At 46.5% G+C, this 22,077-nt stretch overlaps 1 protein-coding gene across 3 annotated transcripts in view; it reads left to right on the forward strand.

Annotated features, from left to right (window-relative positions):
* The window catches only part of LOC115074849 (spatacsin-like), a 161,758-nt gene that overhangs the window by 83,865 nt on the left and 55,816 nt on the right, over positions 1–22,077 (forward strand). For 2 of the 3 annotated variants that reach the window (XM_029574773.1, XM_029574771.1), the window contains exons 20-27: positions 4,417–4,492; positions 9,771–9,936; positions 10,644–10,843; positions 13,109–13,202; positions 13,673–13,832; positions 17,533–17,844; positions 18,176–18,376; positions 19,723–19,830. In XM_029574773.1, the coding sequence (XP_029430633.1) occupies positions 4,417–4,492; positions 9,771–9,936; positions 10,644–10,843; positions 13,109–13,202; positions 13,673–13,832; positions 17,533–17,844; positions 18,176–18,376; positions 19,723–19,830 (1,317 nt within the window). The remainder of the gene's footprint in view (positions 1–4,416; positions 4,493–9,770; positions 9,937–10,643; positions 10,844–13,108; positions 13,203–13,672; positions 13,833–17,532; positions 17,845–18,175; positions 18,377–19,722; positions 19,831–22,077) is intronic. The other variant, XM_029574772.1, reaches the window with a different exon arrangement.

The following is a 22,077-nucleotide window of genomic DNA, read 5'->3' on the forward strand; positions in this document are numbered from 1 at the left end:
CAGCTCCTGGGGAGGTGGGGATTCCCCTCTAAAATGCCACAGAGATGCAGGCAGCTTCTGAAGAAGGGGAATCCCACCTGGGGGAGGATTCTGAGGTTCTCTTCAGAACTCGTGCTGCTCATGCATCGGGCGTATCAGGCTGGAGAGGCAGCAGGGGAGAGGCAGCCTTGTTCTCAGAGTCTTCCACAAAGTTGCCTGCAGCCTACAAAGAGGCCTAAGGTGACTGAGAAAAAGCCATCTAGGTGACTCCAGAGGGTTCTCGGCTTGGCTGGGTAGCCGCGCAATCCCAGAGGATTCAGAAGAGCTGGTAGTGGATTCCCCGGGAGCAGTCTGCTCCGGAATTGTCTGATCTGGAAGAAGTGCCAGTGGCCAAGGGGGATGACCCCAAGAACACTGGCTGTTTCGCAAAGATGAATTGTGACCTATGATTCTGCATGTGCTTGAGGAGCTGGGCATCAAAGTGCCACAGGAAGGGGGTGGATCCTGTCATGGTTGGCTTGAGAGGTCCTGCAAAGGCCTTTCCACAAGTCAGTGAAAAAGTTAATGATCAGAGAGTGGGATATTCCTCAGACCAGACTGAAGGCAAAATTGTATCCATTACCAGATGAGCTGCTCAGGTTTTTTATGCTTCTTCAGTGGTGTCCAAGGAAACCACCGTTCTAGTGACAGGGTCCACCACACTGAAAGATGTGCAGGACCAAAAGCTGGAAGTTCACCTTAAGAGGATTTTTGAGATTTCTGCTTTGGGTATCAGAATAGTGGATATGCAGCAGTGTTATGCAGAGAGCTTGTTTGTGCTGGGTTTGCAGTTGCAGACGAAGGAGATGTCATCGTCCTCCATGAAGCACACAGAATGCTTGGAGGAAGCGGTGGTCTATATGGTGGATGCCTCATGTGACTTTATTAGGACTTTCTCCGGAGTTATGATGTCAGTGGTTTTAGCAAGACCCTCCCATTGAAGAGCATGTTTAGGGAGGATGTAGTGCAGCTGGTGAAGCATCTGGGAGAGTCCAAGGGACATAAATTGTCGTAGGACAAGTTGTAGGGGGAAAAAGATTCTCGGGCAGAATCTAGTCCTTTTGAAGTGGGTGAAAGCCAACCCGAGATACCCCTGGCCAAGGAACTGGGGGAGCTACATCTTCTCAATGAAATGAGACTGGTTCATGCTTCTCTTCTGGCTATTGGGGGGGGACGACACAGTTGGCCTACTTTTATGAGGAGTTGGACCATCATAGTGGACCAGTAGGTCTTGGGAGTGATAAAAGTTGACTATGCATTAGAATTTGCGTGCCCAGTGTGGGAAATCTTTATCATCTCTCCTTGTGCTACTTATGCCAAACAGGTAGCAATTTGCAACACGGTGGATCATTTGCAACAGCTAAGAGCAAAAGGTGCTGGTTCCCTGAGAAGAATGGGGAAAAACGTCAGTATTCCATTTATTTTGTGGTTCTGAAAAAGGAAGGAATATTCAAATCAATTTTGGATATAAAGACAGTCGATGCGACCCTTAAGATACAATAGTTTTGAATGGAGATGCATTCCTGGTATTACTAGACCTCACAGAGGCATACCTACATATCTCGACCACCAGAAGTTCCTGTGGTTTATGATTCTAGGAGACCAATTTCACTTTTATGCCCTTCCTTTCAGTTTGGTGACAGCGCTGTGTACATTCACCAAAATATTGTTGATAGTGGTAGTAGCCCTTCAGAAGGAAGGAGTACTAGTACTCCCATATCTGGTTGACTGGCTCATTTGGGCAAAGTCGGTGGACCTCTGTCAGCTGGTAGTACAGCGGGTCCTAGAGAGGTTGAGGGTTCTGGGCTGGATGGTGAACCTAGCAAAGAGCCATCAATGTCATCCCTATCCTTTTGAGTACTAGGGGACTGGCAAGGGGTTTCTTACGGAGGACAGAATGATGAAGCTGCAGAGTCATATTGGCTACCTGTTGGGAATTAAGGTGCCCAGAGTTTGGGACTGTTTGCAGGTCAGGGGGGTTTGTCATTGATGCCAGATCTAAATCCCTGGGCATTTGTGCATATGTGGCCCCTTTGTTTAGTGCTCCCCTCCCATTGGATCCCGTTATTGGAGGAGTTCAAATTCCTCTTCCCCTCAGGGGGGAGTCTAGGACTGATCTTTCGTGATGTCTTAGTCATTCTGGAACGGGGGATGGAATTGGAAATCCTGGATTGGTTGATAGGGACTGTCAACGCCAGCCTTTCCGATTGGGGAGTGGTGTGTCAGGACCAGACTGCTTAGGGTCAGTGGGTAAAGAAGACGACACAATCTATGAATCGGGTAGAGATGAGTGGTGTGCTTAGCCTTGTTTTCCTTTCTGCCACGGTTACAAGGTTGGGTAGAGCGAGTTCTATTGGACAATGAAGCAACAGTGAGTTATATCAACCAACAGGGAGAGACCAAACATCAGATGGTTTCTCAGGAGGCTAATTTGTTCGTTCACTGGGCAGAGCAGCACCTGGCAGTTTTGGAAGCATCTCACATAGCCGGGGGGGGGTGCAATATGCAAGTGGATTTTCTCTGCAGGCAAAAGTTGGACCCCAGAGGATGGGAGCAATCAGAGGAAGCAATGCTTCTCTTTCGGGCCAGGTGGGAAACGCCATGCATGGACTTGATGGCGCTGAGACAAAATGCCAAAGCAGCATCCTTTTACAGAACATGGAGCAGAAGGAATCGATACTCTGATGCTACCATGGCTACTGGGAACTCTACGACTTTCCCCCATGGCAGGTTGCTACAGCACATAGAGAGACATCGAGCAAAGTGATTCTCATAGCTCCGAAATGGCCATGTCAGCCATGGTTCGCTGACCTAGTAAACTTGGCAGTGGACAGTCCGTTAAAGTTCAGTTACCTTCTGAGACGATTGCGCCAAGGTCCCATATTTGCAGATCAGATGGATTGCTTCTGTTTTGTGGCTTTGTTTTTGAGAGGAAACACTTGAGATGGAAGGGGTATCCCAAAGATATTATTACTGCCATACTACAGGCTGGACTGCTGTCCACATCTTTGGCTTATGTTAGGGTGTGGAGGATTTTCGAGGCTTGCTGTGTTAAACTGCATGCAGTCTACTTGGGCTTCAATTTCCCATACTTCAACCTTTTTGCAAAAAGGTCTAGTGAGGGGTCTGGCCTATAATTCCCTTCAGGTACTTATAACAGTTATAGGCTGTCTTCGAGGTAAGGTGCAGGGTGTGGCCCTGGCCTCGCTTCAAGCTGTGATTCGTTTTCTTCGAGGGGCAAAACATTTACAGCCCCCAGTATGGAAGCTGTGCCCTCAAGGAATCTTAATTAGGTGATGAGGGTGTTGTGTGAGGCTCCACTTGAACCATTGAGGAGCATGACTCTAAAAGATTTAATCCTAAAAGAGATTTTTCTTGGCACTTTGGCCAGAAGAATTTCAAAGCTCCAGGCTTTGTCTTGTAGAGATCCCTTTCTTCAGTTTATGGAGCATGGGGTGTCCTTGTGAACAGTGCTCTTATTTCTGCTGAAGTTTGTTTCAGCCTTTCATCTTAGTCAAACAGTGGGACTTCCTACCTTTTCAAATTTGGATTTGTCTGTGCCACATGTGAAGGAACTTTGTGTGTTTTGATATGCAGCTAAGGTATCTCTAGGTGACTAATAGTTTCCAGAAATCAGATCAAATTTTTGTGATTTGGAATGGGCCAAAAAAGGTATGCAAGGCATCCAAGGCTACTGTTGCGAGATAGCTGAAGGACACAATAGTGTCGAAGGTTCTAAGGGCTCACTCGACTCAGGTGCAAGCAAATTTATGGGCCGAGTTAGCTGGTTTCTTCACAATGAATATTTCGGGCGGCTACTTGGAAGTTATTATGCACTTTCTCCAGGCATTCCCAGTTGGATGTCCGAGTTCTGGATTTTAGAGAGAGTGTATTGTGAGCGGGTCCATCACATTCCCGCCCAGTACAAGGGAGCTTGGGTACAGGAGTATGATCTGGGGTATGAACAGGAAAGGAAAATTGGTTCTTACCTGCTAATTTTCATCCTGGATTACCACAGATCAGCCCAGAACTCTGCCAGTTCAGTAAAGCCCACTTGTCATGGCAATTTTTGGTTACATGATGTTTTGCTTAGTTTTTCATAGAGGCTCTGCCTCCCTTGTGCTAGTTGAGAGGGTTTCAGGGTCTCAGTTATAGTTAGGCTAATCTTCACGGGTTTAGGTCATATTGAGGTGGCACTCTAGGTTAAGTGTCAGTAAAGCTTTTCTTCTCTGTCTCCATCTGCTGGCAGGGAGGCAAAACCCAGGCGTCTGGACCGATCTGTGGTATTCCAGGTAAGAACCAATTTTCCTTCCCCTTCCCTTTAGCATAGACTTGGTGACATGAAAACTTGATTTGCTGCAATTTTCAATCTCTTGTGTGTCTCTTCTCTTTCTTCAGGCATTGTCTCCCTTTGATCCTGCCCGGCTCTTTGGATGGCAGTCTGCTAACACTCTTGCCATCGGAGGAAAGTCAGGTTTGTTTTCAAATCAAACAGTAGTGGGCAAAGTTACAGTTTGAATTCTGAGAGATGCCAGAGCAATTGATATTGTCTTATCTAATGGCTAGCTTTACATTTTGCTATTCCTATTTAACTTAAAAGAAGTTCTCATCTGTACCAGAAGCGCAGTTCTGTAGCTCTGCTTATTGTTCTCCCCTTGCCGGTGGCCTGCTCTTTCTTTTGACTTCAGATGCTAAGGTTACCTTTTGTGATTAGAGTTCAAATCCTGCTGCTGCTGCTTGTCACGTCTCTCTCTCCATTGCTTCAGGTACACAGTTAGCCCTCTGGAGAAAAGGACCTGAATGTAACTTACCAAGCTAAATCTAAATGCAGCTTTTAATTTGCATTATCATTTACATGGGGTAGTAAAAAGAGGATTTTTTAAACTTAGGATTTTAAGGCGATTAAAAGATCTTTCTTGTAAAAGATTTTAAAACAATTATGCATGCGTTTGTTTTATCTATTTTGGATTATTGCAATGCACTTTATATTGCTTTACCAAGCCTCCACCTAAATGCCCTTCAGCTACTGATGAATGCAGCGGGTAGCCCCTTGTCTGATCATTTTACTCCTGTTTTAAAGGAGCTACATTGGGTGTCTTTGGAGCCATGAATTAAATGTAAAATTATTACTATAACTTGGCTGAGTTCACTTGGTTGAGTTTGCATTGACCCTGTGATAGACAGATCTGCAAAGGTGCGAGGAACGTTGGAACCTAATCAAGGTCTCAATAATTTAATGAAGAGTCTGAATTGGGTGGATATTTGGAGAATGCGTAATCCGACAGACAGGGATTATACATTTTTCTCAGCTGTCCAACACTCTTACAGTAACCTGGACATGTTTCTATGTTCACAAGGGACGTTTAACATTACCTCAGCAGATGTGCTGAATTGTAGTTTATCTGATCATAATCCTATTGAAATTGGTATTCGCCTATGACAATTCCTTACATCAACACATTCCTGGCGGCTCAATCCTTCAGTTTTGAATGATATAAATTTTCAAGAGATGATAAAACTGGAGATTGCAGAGTTTCAAGAAATTAATGCCACAGATCAGTATAATCTGGTTATGCTATGGGAGACTCTGAAGGTAAAATCATAAACTATACAAGTTACCAGAAAAAGATAAAAAAAGATTTCAAGATTAGAAACTATACATGAATAGTACTTGTTCTAGGAGGGTTTGGAAGAGGCTAATTTTCCAAAGAAAGGAGTTAGAGGTGCTGCAAGTGGAACAAATAGAGATCTCAATGCGCTATATGCAGCAAACATTTTATGAGCATGGTAATAAGCGGGAAAACTTCTTGCTAGTATGCTCAAAAGAAAACAGCAAAGTATGTTCCCTGTACATACCCAGATCAGTCCAGACTCCTGGGTTTGCCTCCCTTCCAGCAGATGGAGACAAAGTTTCACAGACACTGCCTCTTAATCTGGTGGGCCACCTGCAGTCCTTCAGTATTTCTCTGACTCCAGTATTTATTTATTTAAATTATTTCTATACCATTTTAGCAATTGCATAATTGATCAAAGCGGTTTACATAGTCAAATAAAAGGTAAGACAAAATAAATAAAAATCAAATAATTACAAATAAAAATGCGATAATTACTTTCCAACTTTTTTTAAACATAAGTTAAATAATAAAAATAAAAATCAAGTAATTAAGAAAAATAAAAAGATAAAACAAAAGATATTAAAAGTAGAGATGAATACAATTCATTTCAAATCCCTGTGCAAAAGTTTATGTACTTTCTTAATAAACTAAAAACTAATACTCTGTACTTAAGTAAAAGAAGGAAAAAAAATAAAACAGAGTACAAGGACCAAGAAAATTCTAAAAAAGGCAGCAAAGCAAAATGCCTATCCCAGTCTGGTAGAGGTGCAAAACCTGCAGTTCTGAACCTAGTTAAAATAAAAATTGGAGATTTTCCTTCCAGGAGGTTGGTAGTTCCTGGTGGAGCCATCCTTCCTGGTTCTGAGGTGTACGAGCAGGGAGTCGGAGACCCTTGGTTGCTTAGTCCTTCCGCGCCGGAAGCAGAAAGCTGGTGGTTTCAGTTTCCTCACCTCCAGGAGGATTAGCAGAGCCTGCTGCCACTCTTCTTACAGGGACGTCCTTTTTGTCTTTGTAGTAAAGCTTTAAAAAAAAAAGTCAGGCTTTTCCAAAAAAAGAAAACCGTTCTTTTCCTTTGCATACTCAGTTTCGAGGGTAAAGGCATTTTCGGCAAGGTAGGACTTCAGGAGGAGCCCAGAGGCAGGCCGCAGGCCTGGAACCAGTTCTTTTGAAGCTGAGAGTGGTGCAGTTGGTGCTGCGGGCATTTCTATCTCTCTTGTGCAGCTGTGCAGTCAGAATCTTGTCAGACCATGCGACAACAATGGCTTACATCAACCAGCAGGGTGGTACCAAGAATTGAGTGGCGGTTCAAGAAGATGGGGAGCTGATCCGCTGGACAGAGCAGCATCTGGCATTGTTAGCAGACTCTCACATAGCCGGGACCGACAATGTGCAAGCTGATTGTTTCAACTGGCAACTCCCCGGAGCGTGGGAGTTATCAGAGGCAATGCACCTCATCAGTTGCAGATGGGGTAAACCCCACAGGAATTTAATGGCAATTCAGCGGAATGCCAAGGCACCGAGCTTTTTCAGTCGCAGAAGAGAGTGCAGAACAGAGGGGGTCAATGCCTTGCTCCCTCCTTGGCCTCAGGACATTCTGCGCTGTGCTCCCGCCATGGCCGCTGGTGGGCAAGATATTGCAGCGAGTGGAGGTTCATCCGGGGGACATAATTCTGCTGGCTCCGGAGTGGCCTTGGAGCCTTGGTTTGCAGATCTGATCAACCTAGCGGTGGACAGTCTGTTGAGGCTCGCTCATCTCCCAAAGCTTCTGCATCAAGGCCCCATATTTTCTGATTAGGCAGCTCTCTTCTATCTTGCGACTTGGCTTTTGAGAGGAAGTGCTTAACGGAAAAAGGATATTCTGAGGATGTCATTTCTACTCTATTGTAGGCTAGAAAGACTTACACCTCCTTGATGTATGTGAGGGTATGGAGAGTTTTTGAGGCTTTTGTGCGGAGCAAGGGGTTGATCCTATGTGAGTGTCCGTGGCATGTATTCTGTCCTTTTTGCAAAGAGTTGGTGAAGGTTTTGTCCTTTTAACGCCCTCAAAATTCAGGTGGCGGCTTTGGGCTGTCTTCAAGGCAAGGTGCAGGGAGCGGCTCTAGCTGTGCATCCAGATGTGGTGCATTTCCTCCGGGGGGTGAAGCATTTGGGCCCTCTGGTTCAGAAGCTGTGTCCCGCCTGGAGTCTTAACTTAGTCTTTAGGAGCATGTGTGTGGCACCGTTTGAGCCTCCTAAAAGGGCTGCTATGAAAGATCTCACTTTGAAGGTGGTTTTCCTAGTGGTGATTTGTTCCACTAGAAGGATCTCAGAACTTCAAGCTTTATTATGTAGAGATCCTTTATTGAGGATTTCGGATTAGGGGGGTCTCCTTGAAGACAGTTCCTTCCTTTCTGCCGAAGGTGGTATCATCATTCCACTTAAATCAGTCGGTGGAGCTTCCAGCTTTCCCGAGTTTGGATATTGCGATGTCTTATGCTAGAGAGTTGCAACTTTTGTATGTCAAGTGTGCTTTGTTGCAGTATCTTAAAATCACTAATAGCGTCTGGTTATTGGATCACCTTTTTGTGCTCTGGAGTAGTGCAAAAAAGGGTCATAAGGTGTCAAAAGTGCAGTGGTTGAAGGAAGCCATTGGCTTCACATACATCTGCCAGAGTCGTCCTGTCCCGAAGGGGGTAAAGGCCCATTCTATCCGTTCCCAGGCAGCCTCCTGGGCTGAAAGTCTGCAAATTTTGCCACAAGAAATTTATAGGATGGCTACTTGGAAATCATTGCACACTTTCGCCAGGCATTATCTTTTGGATGTCCAGGTTCCAGAGGCCATGAGTTTTGGTGAGAGTTTACTTCGAGCAGGACACTTGCAGTCCCACTCTACTTAGGGAAGCTTTGGTACATCCCAGGAATCTGGACTGATCCTGGTACGTACAGGGAAAGGAAAATTGGTTCTTACCTGCTAATTTCCGTTCCTGGGGTGATGAATGTCACAACAGCCAGTGGAGGACTCTGATGTGCAATAATAGATGGAACCCTTATATATTCATTATTGTATGATTATGGGAGAAAAATAAATTTAAATTGTTTGGGAAGAACATCCAGTACCATACCTAAACGTGTGGTGGACAGGAAGAGTATTGCGCCGAATCTGGGTGAACTACAAGTAGAGTGGAGGTGATGATGTCTTGACTTGGATGGGAAAACGCAGGAAGAGTAGAGACAGTAGAGTATGATTGGAAGACGCAAGGAGCGCAGAGACAGCAGTGGATGGGAAGGTACAGGGCGAGCCAAGACGGCATGTGTTGGGTTGGATGGGAAAATGCAGGAAGAGTAGACACAGTAGAGTTTGGAGTTAGATGGGAAGGTGCAAGGAGCGCAGAGACAGCAGTGGATGGGAAGGTACAGGGCGAGTTGAGACTGCATGTGTTGGGTTGGATGGGAAGTTTCAGGGAAAGCAGCGATGATAGCGGTGTTTTGGGCTGGATAGGAAGGTGGAAGGAAAATGGAGCCAGCGATGTTTTGGGTTGTATGGGAAGGTGAGGGAGAGCAGAGGCAATGATGTGTTCGGTTGGATGTGAATGTGCAGGGAGTGCACATGGGAACAAATTTCAAAACTTTGCAGGCAAGTGAAAAGTCCCTGGGTGCTTTTACCTCCTGGATTTTGCACCAGTTGTCAATGAGAAATTTGCTTCTTTAAGTAGATACTTTTTCCAACTAAAACAGTGCACGTAATTTTGAGAATCCAAAACTATTGTGGTCTTGCCTTCCTGACCTGAACCCGCCCTAGGAATGCACAGTGTGCACATTTTATCAGTGTGCAGGATGGGCCATTTTCAAAAACAATTTTACATGGGTAAATGGCTTTTGAAAATTGCCCTCTATGAGTGCTTAACTTGCAGAAATGTGGTCTTTGAAAATCATGAGTTCACCTGCAGTGGAAGGCGACATTCCCACAGACAAACAAGAGGTGCAAGCTGTGCAGGAACTTTCACAGAGGAAGGATTCCCTTTGAAAACTAGTGCGAAGTCCATGGTTGAAAAGTAGCTGGGCAGTTTGCATGTTGTGGTTGCAGTGTTTGAGGGGGAAAGCCCAGGATGGGGCACGTGGCAGAATAGTCACGGCTGCACGCTCTGATGCACATTGCAGATATCTCAAGCGACCTGCCTCACTTCTCTTCCCGTGATCTGGTGAATAAATACGCCGTGCTGGAAAGGATGGATTTTTCTTACTATCTGCGGCATGGACGACCATCGTTTGCATTTGCTACATTTCTGGTTCAGCAGTTGGCAAAGAGCAAATCCCCGAAGCAGCTGTGAGTATGTGAAGGGAATCCTAGTGGGGAATTGTGCAAGGGATGGGGATTCTGGTCTCACACACATGAGAGAAGAAATCCTTAGCCAGTAATAGTGCAAGAGACCCCAGTGCCATGGAAACATCGTAAACAGAGTGTAAGAAATCAGCCAGAGCCTACCCTGTTTAGGAAAACAGATGTTTACGTTAGATATGGGGGAAGACGTGTTCCCCAGCTCTAAGGCAATCCTAGGCAGCTGCAGAACCACTGCTTGTAGCCATTGCTTAAGTAGTTTGATTAATGAAACAAATCTTCTTATTTTAAAAGTGGTTCTAACCTTTTCTATTTTCAAGGCAATCCTTTTCTGCTAAGCTTCATAAATAAAAGACCTGCATCCGCCAGAGTTAAACACATCTGAAGTGTCAGCATCTCAATGTGGCTTTTCCATTCTATGCCAAGATAAAATCACTACACCCACCGTAACTGCAATCCTGCTGGCTCTGAATTTTGCCCATGTGCTTTACTTTGACACAAAAATATGTCCCATCATAGTGTTGGCAAATTCTCCAACTCTGGACTGAACTCATACAGGCACATGCATTAACCCATTCATTGCCAGAGCCTAACTGTTCCAACCTAGAAGCATCGTCCAGTCTGTACATATATTGTGTGTGATTTATACTTTCTGTCATCTCCAGTTGTAAGTGGAATTGGATTTCTGTTTTCAGGATTCAGCAGGCAGGGGATGAAGCCTATGCTTTAGGCCTTGCTTCCTTTGATGTCCCTTCCATAGGAGCAGCCTGTCTGGGTTTTCTGGAGTGCCTTGGGCTGGACAGCCTGAAGCTCAGAGTCGATGTGAAAGTTGCAAATCTAATTTTAAGTCACAAGATTGGAAGTGAAGAGGCAACTCGGCTCAGGTCCTCGCTAGGTACTGTCAGAATGAAATGCTGTTTAGAATATTTTGCAATATTCACTGGCCCCCTTGCAGGCCACATGAACCTTATGAAATGGAAGGGCATGCACTGCTGTTCCCTAAATACAGTCAGAAAGAGCCATTCCTGTTCATTACCCAGATCAGTCCAGACTCATGCGTTTTGCCTCCCTGCCAGCAGATGGAGACAGAGAAGAAAAGCTTTACTGAACTTGTGTTAAACCAGTGTGCGACCTGCAATCCCTCAGTATTTCTCTGTCTCCAGCAGATGGTAGAGGTGTAAAACCTGCAGTCTGGAGTACATTTAAAAAAAAAATAATAAAAAAGAAGGAAAAGATAGAAGAAAGATATTCCGCGTAGTGCTGGAGAGCAGAGCAGAAGTTACCCATCTGTCTTTATCCAGGCATAACCAGCTGAAAATGAGCACACATTATCTGGATAACTGTACCCGGATATCTTAGCTGCTCCGCAGGCTGCTGAATTGTGGACCTCTTTGTACCTTCTCCCTACACTATCAGCCAGAGCTTACCCCATTGCAAGACCTTCCTACATTCAGAATTCCCTGTGCCCTCCCTCCCTATACACCATCATCAGGCACTCTCCGTCACTTACCCCCTCCTAACCCACTGCTGTCCGTACTGTTTGAGCCAGAGCACCATGTGTCTTATCTGTAGTGTGACCTCCCTGTGCCCTCCCTCCCTATACACCATCATCAGGCACTCTCCGTCACTTACCCCCTCCTAACCCACTGCTGTCCGTACTGTTTGAGCCAGAGCACCATGTGTCTTATCTGTAGTGTGACCTCCCTGTGCCCTCCCTCCCTATACACCATCATCAGGCACTCTCCGTCACTTACCCCCTCCTAACCCACTGCTGTCCGTACTGTTTGAGCCAGAGCACCATGTGTCTTATCTGTAGTGTGACCTCCCTGTGCCCTCCCTCCCTATACACCATCATCAGGCACTCTCCATCACTTACCCCCTCCTAACCCACTGCTGTCCGTACTGTTTGAGCCAGAGCACCATGTGTCTTATCTGTAGTGTGACCTCCCTGTGCCTCTCACTATCACCCAGAATTCTCTATGACATCCTCTCTGTCACCAGGCATTCCCTGGGAGACCCCACAGTAAGACCTCCCTAGCCAACCCAATGTCATCCAGCACTCTGTGACTGATTCCCTTCCTCGCCATAGTTATGCAGCACTTGCTATGGATACCTCCCTGTCTCACACTGTCACCCAAAACTCCTTGTGACACCTTCTCAGTCAGACATCCCTCCCTACAAAGTTAACGATACAGTAAGGTGCGCTCCGGCGGGACGCACTGTTAGCCCACGTTTGGCCGTGCGTTTTCGACGCGCTATTTTTACTCCTTATACAGTAAGGGGTAATAGTGCGTCGAAAACACGCGGCCAACCCCCCCCCCCCCCCGAAACTAATAGCACCCGCAGCATGCAAATGCATATTGATGGGCCTATTAGTTATTCCCGAGTGATACAGAAAGTAAAATGTGCAGCCAGCACCGGGAAAGTATACAGAAAAGCAGAAAAAAATGCTTTTCTATACACCCTCCGACTTAATATCATAGCGATATTAAGTCAGAGGCCCCAAAAATTTTAAAAAATAAAAATTCTGCCCGTGGGTTGGAAGACGGACGCTCAGTTTTGCTGGCATCCATTTTCTGAACCCTTGGCTGTCAGCGGGTTCGAGAACCAAGGCTGGTAAAATTGAATGTTGGCTGTCAAACCCGCTGCTTCCGTCAAAAAGGAGGCGCTAGGGACGCGCTAGTGTCCCTAGCGCCTCCTTTTACTGCGGACCCTAATTTGCATGCAGGCCGGTACTGAATCGTGTGCCCAGGGCACTGGTCTGCGGGCGCTCGCAGGCTCTCCCGCGTTTCTTTCTGTATCGGCCCGTCAGTAAGACCTCACTACCTCATATTCGTTCACTCAGCACTCCCTGTGACGCTCCCCTACCAAACACCATATCCCTAAGCACTCCCTGTGATGCCATACACGTCCCCCAGCACATTTTGAGGGGCTGATGGGAGTGACATTACCTGCCTGTTTAGCTTCATCAATAACCTTCCTTCTCCCCTTTGGTTTGTAGGTAGTGAGCGATCAGCCATGCCACTCTGTCCACATATGTGCATGCAGTGCCCTGATGTCTGTCCTCGTCACTAAAAATGGCTACATCTTGCGCCTTATTACCTCTCAAGGCACCCAGGTGTTTTCTGAGAACTCTCAAGCCTGTGTTTTGTTTTTGTAGCAGAAAAGCTGTGTGGTTTGGTGGAGCATGAGAGGGCCTGTGCGGAGGAGCTGCTAGTCGGTCTGCAGGACGCTGTAGAGGGGCATGCGAGCAGGTGAGAAGCCACATCTTCATCTTGCTGGAGACTGTGTCACGTGCGCAGATTTCAGATCCTATCTCTTTCCTCCTGCTCAGGCCATGAGCCTGCCTTTGCTTTTACCAGTGGATTTTTCCTCTCTTTTCTATCCCCTCCCAGCTCACTCAGTCCTCAGTCAGGGCATCCTCTGGGGCCTTAAATCTGGCCATGAGGTATGGAAGTTTCATGATGACGAAATGGCGGTGAGTGCTCCCAACACAGGTAGGAAAGGGGAAGGCTTAGGTCAGTGCAGCTCACTGTCACTCAGCCCCTGGGCCGGCTGCTGAAATATTTGCTCGTGTTTAGGGCACCTGCGTCCTGATAGTGCTCTGTGCTGCAGAAAGCACAGCTTACCTGCTCCTCCTCGCTGCACAGCCTGGCAGATGTTGTCAACATATTATCCCTAACAATTAGCAATGCTTCTTTTCTCCTTTTCAATTTGACCCCAGGGTGTCGAGTGAGGCAAGTCAACAGTGGGACCTGGTAATGAAGTTCTGTAAAATCCACGCAATCGAGCTGAACCCACAATACCTGAGAGTGTGTGCAAGGGCTCATGATTGGCTGCAGTTTATCGTACAAATCCAGACCCACAATTTTCAGCCTGAGCAGGTGAGGAAGCAGTGTCACAGGTTTAAATGAGCAGGCCAGGAATAGTTACCTTGCATTTACATGTGATTACCCAGAATAAACCTTCAGCTCTGTGGGAAATGTGCGAGGAACTAATTCATGAAATAAACACATGGATCAAGAGATGACAGAAACACAACAAGCAGCCAAAGCATGTAAGGAATATTCACACAGCAAATAGCCCAACGGGCAGGTGAGGATCCATTCCATTTTATTTATTTATGTATTTATGTATGTATTTGAGGAGTTTTATATTCCGTCATTCAGTAGAGCCATCATAACGGTTTACAAAGTGAACATTTTTAGCAGTTTTGAAATATAACAATGTGAGCATTTACAGAGATAAACATATCCAGTCCAGTAAGCATTATTAGGTTGGGTGAGGAGGGTAAGCATGCTTAGTTGGAGATTATAGCTGAGAGTTCATTTCATGGTTGGTGTGGTCAGATGGATGAGGGTCAGTGAAGAATTTGCGAAACATTAGTGTTTTTAGGTCGTCTTTGAAGGTTTTTATGTTGTGTTGGGATCTCAGGACTTCAGGTAGGGCGTTCCAAAGTTTGGGGGAGGTGATGGAGAAGGCTCTCTCTCTTGTTGTTGCCAGATGTGCATCTTTGATGGTTGGGATGTTTAAGTAACTTGAGTTATTGGAGCATAGGTTTCTTGAGGGATTTTGAGGAGTTATGTTAAGAGTGTTTAGACCTTGATGATCATTGTTTAAAATTTTGTGAATAATGGTCATTGCTTTGTAGGCAATGCGTGCAGTAATAGGAAGCCAGTGAAGTGAGGTCAATATGGGTGTTATATGGTCATTTCCTTTTGTTCCTGTTAGGACTCTGGCAGCTGAGTTCTGCAGTATTTGGAGTGGTTTGAGGTTTGAAAAGGGTATTCCCATAAGTAAGGAGTTGCAATAGTCGAAGGTGGAGAAGATAAAGTTGTAGGACAGTTCTGAAATCTTCAGGGTTGAGAAATGGTTTCAGATGTCTTAGGGTTAGGAGTCTGTGGTATCCATGGCCATGTATGCAACGACTGAGGGATATGCAGGCAACAAGCAACCCATGTATGAGAGGGCCCATTCCAAAGGGTGAACACATGGGTCAAGTGATGGACATTCAGCTGGCTCAAGCAGGTGAGGAACAGTCAGCTGAGCCTGGAAGAATCCATTCCCATGGCTAAACAGGATTTATATTCAGCGTGACATTACTGTTCCATGTTCAGGGCACAAGCTAAGACAGTCCTGCTTCCCCAGCTGCATGCAGGAAGATGTAGCCCTGTTTTTCTTAGGGAAATTGGAGCTACATTTCAGTGTATGCAATAGACTAGAACCAGGACTGGCCCAGCTTGTCCCCATGAACATAGAACTGAATACTCATGCAACTCGCATATGTGGTGGAGCCAGGACTGGCCCAGCTTGTCCCCATGAATATAGAACTGAATACTCATGCAACTCGCATATGTGGTGGAGCCAGGACTGGCCCAGCTTGTCCCCATGAATATAGAACTGAATACTCATGCAACTCGCATATGTAGTGGAGCCAGGACTGGCCCAGCTTGTCCCCATGAACATAGAACTGAATATTCATGCAACTCGCACATGTGGTGGAGCCAGGACTGGCCCAGCTTGTCCCCATGAACATAGAACTGAATATTCGTGCAACTCTCATATGTGGTGGAGCCAGGACTGGCCCAGCTTGTCCCCATGAACATAGAACTGAATATTCATGCAAGTCGCATATGTGGTGGAGCCAGGACTGGCCCAGCTTGTCCCCATGAACATAGAACTGAATATTCGTGCAACTCTCATATGTGGTGGAGCCAGGACTGGCCCAGCTTGTCCCCATGAACATAGAACTGAATATTCATGCAACTCGCATATGTGGTGGAGCCAGGACTGGCCCAGCTTGTCCCCATGAACATAGAACTGAATATTCATGCAACTCGCATATGTGGTGGAGCCAGGACTGGCCCAGCTTGTTCTCATGAACATAGAACTGAATATTCATGCAACTCGCATATGTGGTGGAGCCAGGACTGGCCCAGCTTGTCCCCATGAACATAGAACTGAATATTCATGCAACTCTCATATGTGGTGGAGCCAGGACTGGCCCAGCTTGTCCCCATGAACAAAGAACTGAATATTCATGCAACTCTCATATGTGGTGGAGCCAGGACTGGCCCAGCTTGTTCTCATGAGCATAGAACTGAATATTCATGCAACTCTCATATGTGGTGGAGCCAGGACTGGCCCAGCTTGTCCCCATGAATATAGAACTGAATATTCGTGCAACTCGCATATGTGGTGGAGCCAGGACTGGCCCAGCTTGTCCCCATGAACATAGAACTGAATATTCGTGCAACTCGCATATGTGGTGGAGCCAGGACTGGCCCAGCTTGTCCCCATGAACATAGAACTGAATATTCATGCAACTCTCATATGTGGTGGAGCCAGGACTGGCCCAGCTTGTCCCCATGAACATAGAACTGAATATTCGTGCAACTCGCATATGTGGTGGAGCCAGGACTGGCCCAGCTTGTCCCCATGAACATAGAACTGAATATTCGTGCAACTCGCATATGTGGTGGAGCCAGGACTGGCCCAGCTTGTCCCCATGAACATAGAACTGAATATTCGTGCAACTCGCATATGTGGTGGAGCCAGGACTGGCCCAGCTTGTCCCCATGAACATAGAACTGAATATTCGTGCAACTCGCATATGTGGTGGAGCCAGGACTGGCCCAGCTTGTCCCCATGAACATAGAACTGAATATTCGTGCAACTCGCATATGTGGTGGAGCCAGGACTGGCCCAGCTTGTCCCCATGAACATAGAACTGAATATTCGTGCAACTCGCATATGTGGTGGAGCCAGGACTGGCCCAGCTTGTCCCCATGAAAGCAGAACCATCTGTGACGCACTGAGTGGCTCCTTCTTCCAAAGCTTTCTTACAAGTTTGTACTGCTGCTGAGCACATGCAGTACGTACAAGTACAAGTACAGCTTGTTTCAGTCATCGTCACCAGACGTTTTTCAGAGCTGTCTGCTCTTCTTCTCCAAACCTTTCTCTGGGCTTTTGTGGTTTTTGCCTTTATATACACCATTGCTGGTGGTTCACTGTAGGCAGCCAGGGCATTTCAGATATGTAGCAGTGCCTCAAAGGTTTGGTTCTCTGCAAAACCCACGTGTCTGGATTGATCTGGGTATGCACAGGAAACACCTGGGTATGCACAGGAAACACCATTGTTGGTGGTTCACTGTTAGCAGCTGGGGCATTTAATGAGCAGTGTAGCTGATTTACACATTGGATTTCTAAATTAACATGCAAGGAGCTTTTGTGTGGTACGGTGGAGAAGCTATAACAGAAGATCTGTTCATTCTATTGCAATATCTTACTTTGCTTTCAGCCTCGGTATCATTCATTTATGAGCGTTACCTGTGATTGTGCAATGTGAGGTCCCGTCTTAGCTGAGAGAGATGGGCCCTTGCCCCTACCATCCCTTCTCCAGCTTTGCCAACTATGTTGTTCTGTTTTAATTCCTGCTCATGTCTGTGCAGTAATGTTACCCATTTATTTGTATTTATTTTATTCATAGTCTGCTTTTCTGGTACTTGAAAATGAATAACCTTCAGGAACTGTAAGGAGAGGTTTAAGCATCTTTGGTGATGGGGGCTATCATTTTTATTTTAGGTTAAGTCTGCTCTGAAAGATTTCAGCCCCACCCTGCAATATCACTTGGGTCTGGCCTTTGAGAACTTGCAGTGTTTCTCTCCTTCGGGTATGGAGCAGGAATTCTGTGGGGAGTGGGCACCCCCTGGGGCATCTTGCAGGATGAGCGAAGGCCGTGACACAGAGTGTGGGGAGCCGGGGCCAGCCGGGGCCAGTGGTGTCTTTCATGTTCTCCTTCAGTGTCAGGAGGAGCTTGACGTTTGCCATTTCCTGCTGGTGGAGGCCATGCGGCAGCGAGCTCCCATCCTGAGTGTCCTGGCTGCTTGTCTGAAGGTGAGTGACTCACTGTTGCTTCTGATGCTCTTGGTAAGCAAAAGGGTTTGTGTTCTCTTAACCTTGCTCTTCTCAGGGGGCTCCTGAAACAATCCTGTAACCTCCCTAGGGTGGGAGATGGAGCTGATCACTATATTAATTCTGTCACAGAGGAGGATAGAGTGGGTGATGTAATTATCCTCTTTCCCTTGGGGATGGTCGGGTTGTAGGTATCTTTTCTTGACCCAGGTAAGGGCTTGGTATGTAAAACATTTCGTACAGTTGCACTGATGAAATCTCGATGTCCAGTGCTGTTTAATGTTGTTACCGTAATCCCTCTGTCTGTTGCCAGGGCACCAGCGTTGTGCAGTGCGTGTGTGTGTGGGTGATCACGTCTCTGGATGAGGACACAGGGGCCTTGGCCACAGCCCACGTGGAAGGTCTGCTTGAAGGTCACCAGTGGAATCTCCATGACCTCTCACTTTTATGGAAGACCTTGTTGGCAAAACAGAAGAGTAAAATTCTTATTCGGGGTTTTCAGCTTTTTCTGAAGGTATTCAGTCGTGTTTCCCTATGAAATGCAGCTCAGACAACTGAAGAATGTAGAACTCTGTAAGAAATGGGGTCCTGTGGCTATCCGAGAGCTTATGGAAATCTGCAGCTTTTCTCTCAAAGCTTTTCACACACAAATCACTCTTCATTTACACTGTGGTGCTCAGATATATATATGTGGTCTGTGAGTGGTGTTAAAATGTTTGCCCATCACCTGCTTGTGGTCCTCTATGTACCCATGGCCTGTTTGTAGTATTTAAAAAAATGTGTACATGACCTGCTTGTGGTTTTAAAATGTGTGCCCGTGGTCTGCTTGTGCTGCTGGAATATGGGTACGTGGCCTGCTTGTGGTTTTAAAATGTGTGCCCGTGGTCTGCTTGTGCTGCTGGAATATGGGTACGTGGCCTGCTTGTGGTTTTAAAATGTGTGCCCGTGGTCTGCTTGTGCTGCTGGAATATGGGTACGTGGCCTGCTTGTGGTTTTAAAATGTGTGCCCGTGGTCTGCTTGTGCTGCTGGAATATGGGTACGTGGCCTGCTTGTGGTTTTAAAATGTGTGCCCGTGGTCTGCTTGTGCTGCTGGAATATGGGTACGTGGCCTGCTTGTGGTTTTAAAATGTGTGCCCGTGGTCTGCTTGTGCTGCTGGAATATGGGTACGTGGCCTGCTTGTGGTTTTAAAATGTGTGCCCGTGGTCTGCTTGTGCTGCTGGAATATGGGTACGTGGCCTGCTTGTGGTTTTAAAATGTGTGCCCGTGGTCTGCTTGTGCTGCTGGAATATGGGTACGTGGCCTGCTTGTGGTTTTAAAATGTGTGCCCGTGGTCTGCTTGTGCTGCTGGAATATGGGTACGTGGCCTGCTTGTGGCGTTTGCACTGATTTTTGCATAATTGCGCTTTAATACACTCGAGCTATTTTGGCATTTCAGGTATTTACAGAACTGTAACTGTTATTCAGACTGTAATTTTTTTTTATCATCAATGTGTATATTTCTGTTTTGGTTTACTTTAGGTAATTTTATTAAGAACTTTTTTTTTTTATTGATTGTAATTTTAATTTAGTTTTATTATATTCCCCTTGTCTGTTTTATCTTTTTTTTTTATCCTCTTTTGTTTTTAATGTATCCTGCTTGGTTAACATGCTTTAGAAACGGTATATAACATTTTAATAATAATAATACGCCACCCTGTACCAGAGAGTAGAACCCCCTTCTCAGTCTGTCCTGCTCTGCCAGAATCTGTAGCAACACGTGAAACGATCATGCCACTAAGTTATTAGAATCTGAGAGGCTGCCGCCATTCTCTCTGCTGCCCCAGGACCATCATCTTTCTTGTTCCTTCCTTTTTTCAAGGACTGCCCCCTTTTACATATGCTGGAGGTGTATGAGCTGTGCATGGATTACCAAAACTACAGCAATGCCACCCAGAAGCTACAGGACTTCCAGAAGTGCCTTGTCAGCGTAAGTTGGAGTCCTCTCACTCTGCAGCTCCTCACTATTTATCCTGTTATGTCTCCTTACAACTCTCCTCGTGAGCTCTGCGCCACAGTCGCTCTATGCGCTTCTCTACCACCAAATCCCAGCTCCGTACTCTCGGAATAGACTTCCTGCATTAAATCCCATCTAAAACCCACCTTTTTTTGAGGCTGTTTACAAATCTTAACATTTATTTATCCCATTCACAGCTTTATTTATTTTAACAATTTTTCTTAAATAAAATTCCCAAGGACTTCTGGTGATGACATAACGAGAAGGAGTCAGGTGTCTGAGCTCCTTGGGAATCCAGCACAATCCTGACAATGAGGGTGATAATTTGCAAATTTTTCAATCAATACTGAAGCCCTGGGTCTGGTGAGGAATTCATGGACAAAATGAACGAAATGTCGACTAGACCCAAGAGACAGGCACTGAAAAAATTGTGGCTACGGAGGACAAAATGGTGCCCGAACCAGCTACAGTGCTCGAGAGGATGACAGGTGATGATACACGAGCCAACCAATGCGGTGCTAGTTGTGGTAAAGGAACAATGGCTAAGGTACAAGCTTCGTTGGATGAACTGCATGTCAAAATGAGCAGCCAGTCTAATGCGATAGCAGCAGTGGATCAAAACTTGAGCAGGCATGATGAGCACCTGGGAGGCCTCGAGGAGACTGTGGTACTACAAAAAAAATACCACGCCCTGGAAGAAAAATGAGACGACTTGGAAAACCACAGTTCCCTGTGTGTACCCAGATCAGTCCACATTTCTGAGTTTTGCCTCCCTGCCAGCAGATGGAGACAGAGGAAGTTTCACTGACACTGTACATAACCCCCGGTGCCTCCTGCAGTCCCTCAGTATTTCTGTCTCCAGCAAATGGTAGATGTGTAAAACCTGCAGTCTGGAGAGAAAAAAAAAAGATTAAAAGACAAAATTTCTGGATCCTCCCAGGGGGTTGTGAGGTCCTGCTGGGGTCATCCCCCCTGGTTTGAGGTGGGCGAGCAGGGGGTTGGTGACCCTTCGGATAGCTCGGTCCGGAGGTCCATGGGGTGGACATCTGGTGGTCCGGATCTCTCACCCCCCACGAGACAGCGGTGGAATCTGCTGGCAGTTCTGCACTGCAAGCCTAGTGGAGCGGGGAATTGTCCCTTTTATATGGTTTGTCCTGGGCTGGGTTGCTAACATTTGGCAAAAGGAGACCGATATAGCCAGTGGTCTGGTTCTTTTCTGATCTGCCATGCGGCCTGCGCTCCTGGAACCAGAACCCCTGCACCAAAGGAAAGTATTGGTTTCTATGTCTCTCTATTTGTTCTAGAGAGTAAAAAAAACCCAAACAAAACAGAGAGAGAACAAGGAATTACATAGAGGAATCTGTGCAGCAGCGAGGTTCCAGGGGTGGGGGGAGCTATCTCAGCAACTCGGGGAGCTCAGCGATGAGGTTTTCAGCAGCTTCTCTGTCTGTGGAGGAGACCAGGTGTTGGCTCCGTGGCGCTGTTCCCCTGCTTGCCATTGAGGTGCTGGTGGTGCCACGGGTGCTGGGAGGAAGAGCATGTGTGCATGCGCAGCAAACGTGGCATGGCCTTCGGGGGTCTGCGTCGAGCATGTCCGCACCCGATAGAACAAGCCTTGGGGATGGAGGGGTCTAGCATTGAGGCTTTCCCCATCAGCGCGTAAACTGTGGCCACTTTTTATTCCCTAGCAGCGTCGGTGGGAGAGGCAGGAGAATCCCCATCTCAATCACTGGCCAGTTCCCTGCCTTGCAGAGAGGCACTTGCACTGAGGAGGAGTCTCTGGATCTGGTAGAGGTCTCCTGCTGGTTTTAATTTGTTTATGCGCAAAGCGTGTTTAGCAGGATGTTGGCCGTACAACCGGGAGAGTTCTTAATATCCTTGGACTTCTCGGAGGTCTCCCTTCATATCCCAGTCTTTATCCCTCAACTCCTTGAAGGTCCGGGTGGTGACTCTCTCCTGTTTGAGTCGAGGTGAATGGAACCCGCCTGTTGACACATCCGGTCTTGGCCCGTTTCCTAAAAGGAGTTAGACACCTCCAACCACCCTCAAAGTGGCCGGTCCCCCTATGGAACCTCAATCTAGTATTGAACTTCTTAGCAGGGTCTTACTTTCAGCTGCTGCGCGCTCTGTCTCTACGCCTGTTAATGCTGAAGACTGTATTCTTGGTGGCAATATGCTCAGCTCGTCGCAACTCTGAACTACAGGCGCTGTCATGTCGGG

The sequence above is a fragment of the Rhinatrema bivittatum genome, chromosome 13 (genome assembly GCF_901001135.1).
Source record: "Rhinatrema bivittatum chromosome 13, aRhiBiv1.1, whole genome shotgun sequence".
Lineage (NCBI taxonomy): Eukaryota > Metazoa > Chordata > Amphibia > Gymnophiona > Rhinatrematidae > Rhinatrema > Rhinatrema bivittatum.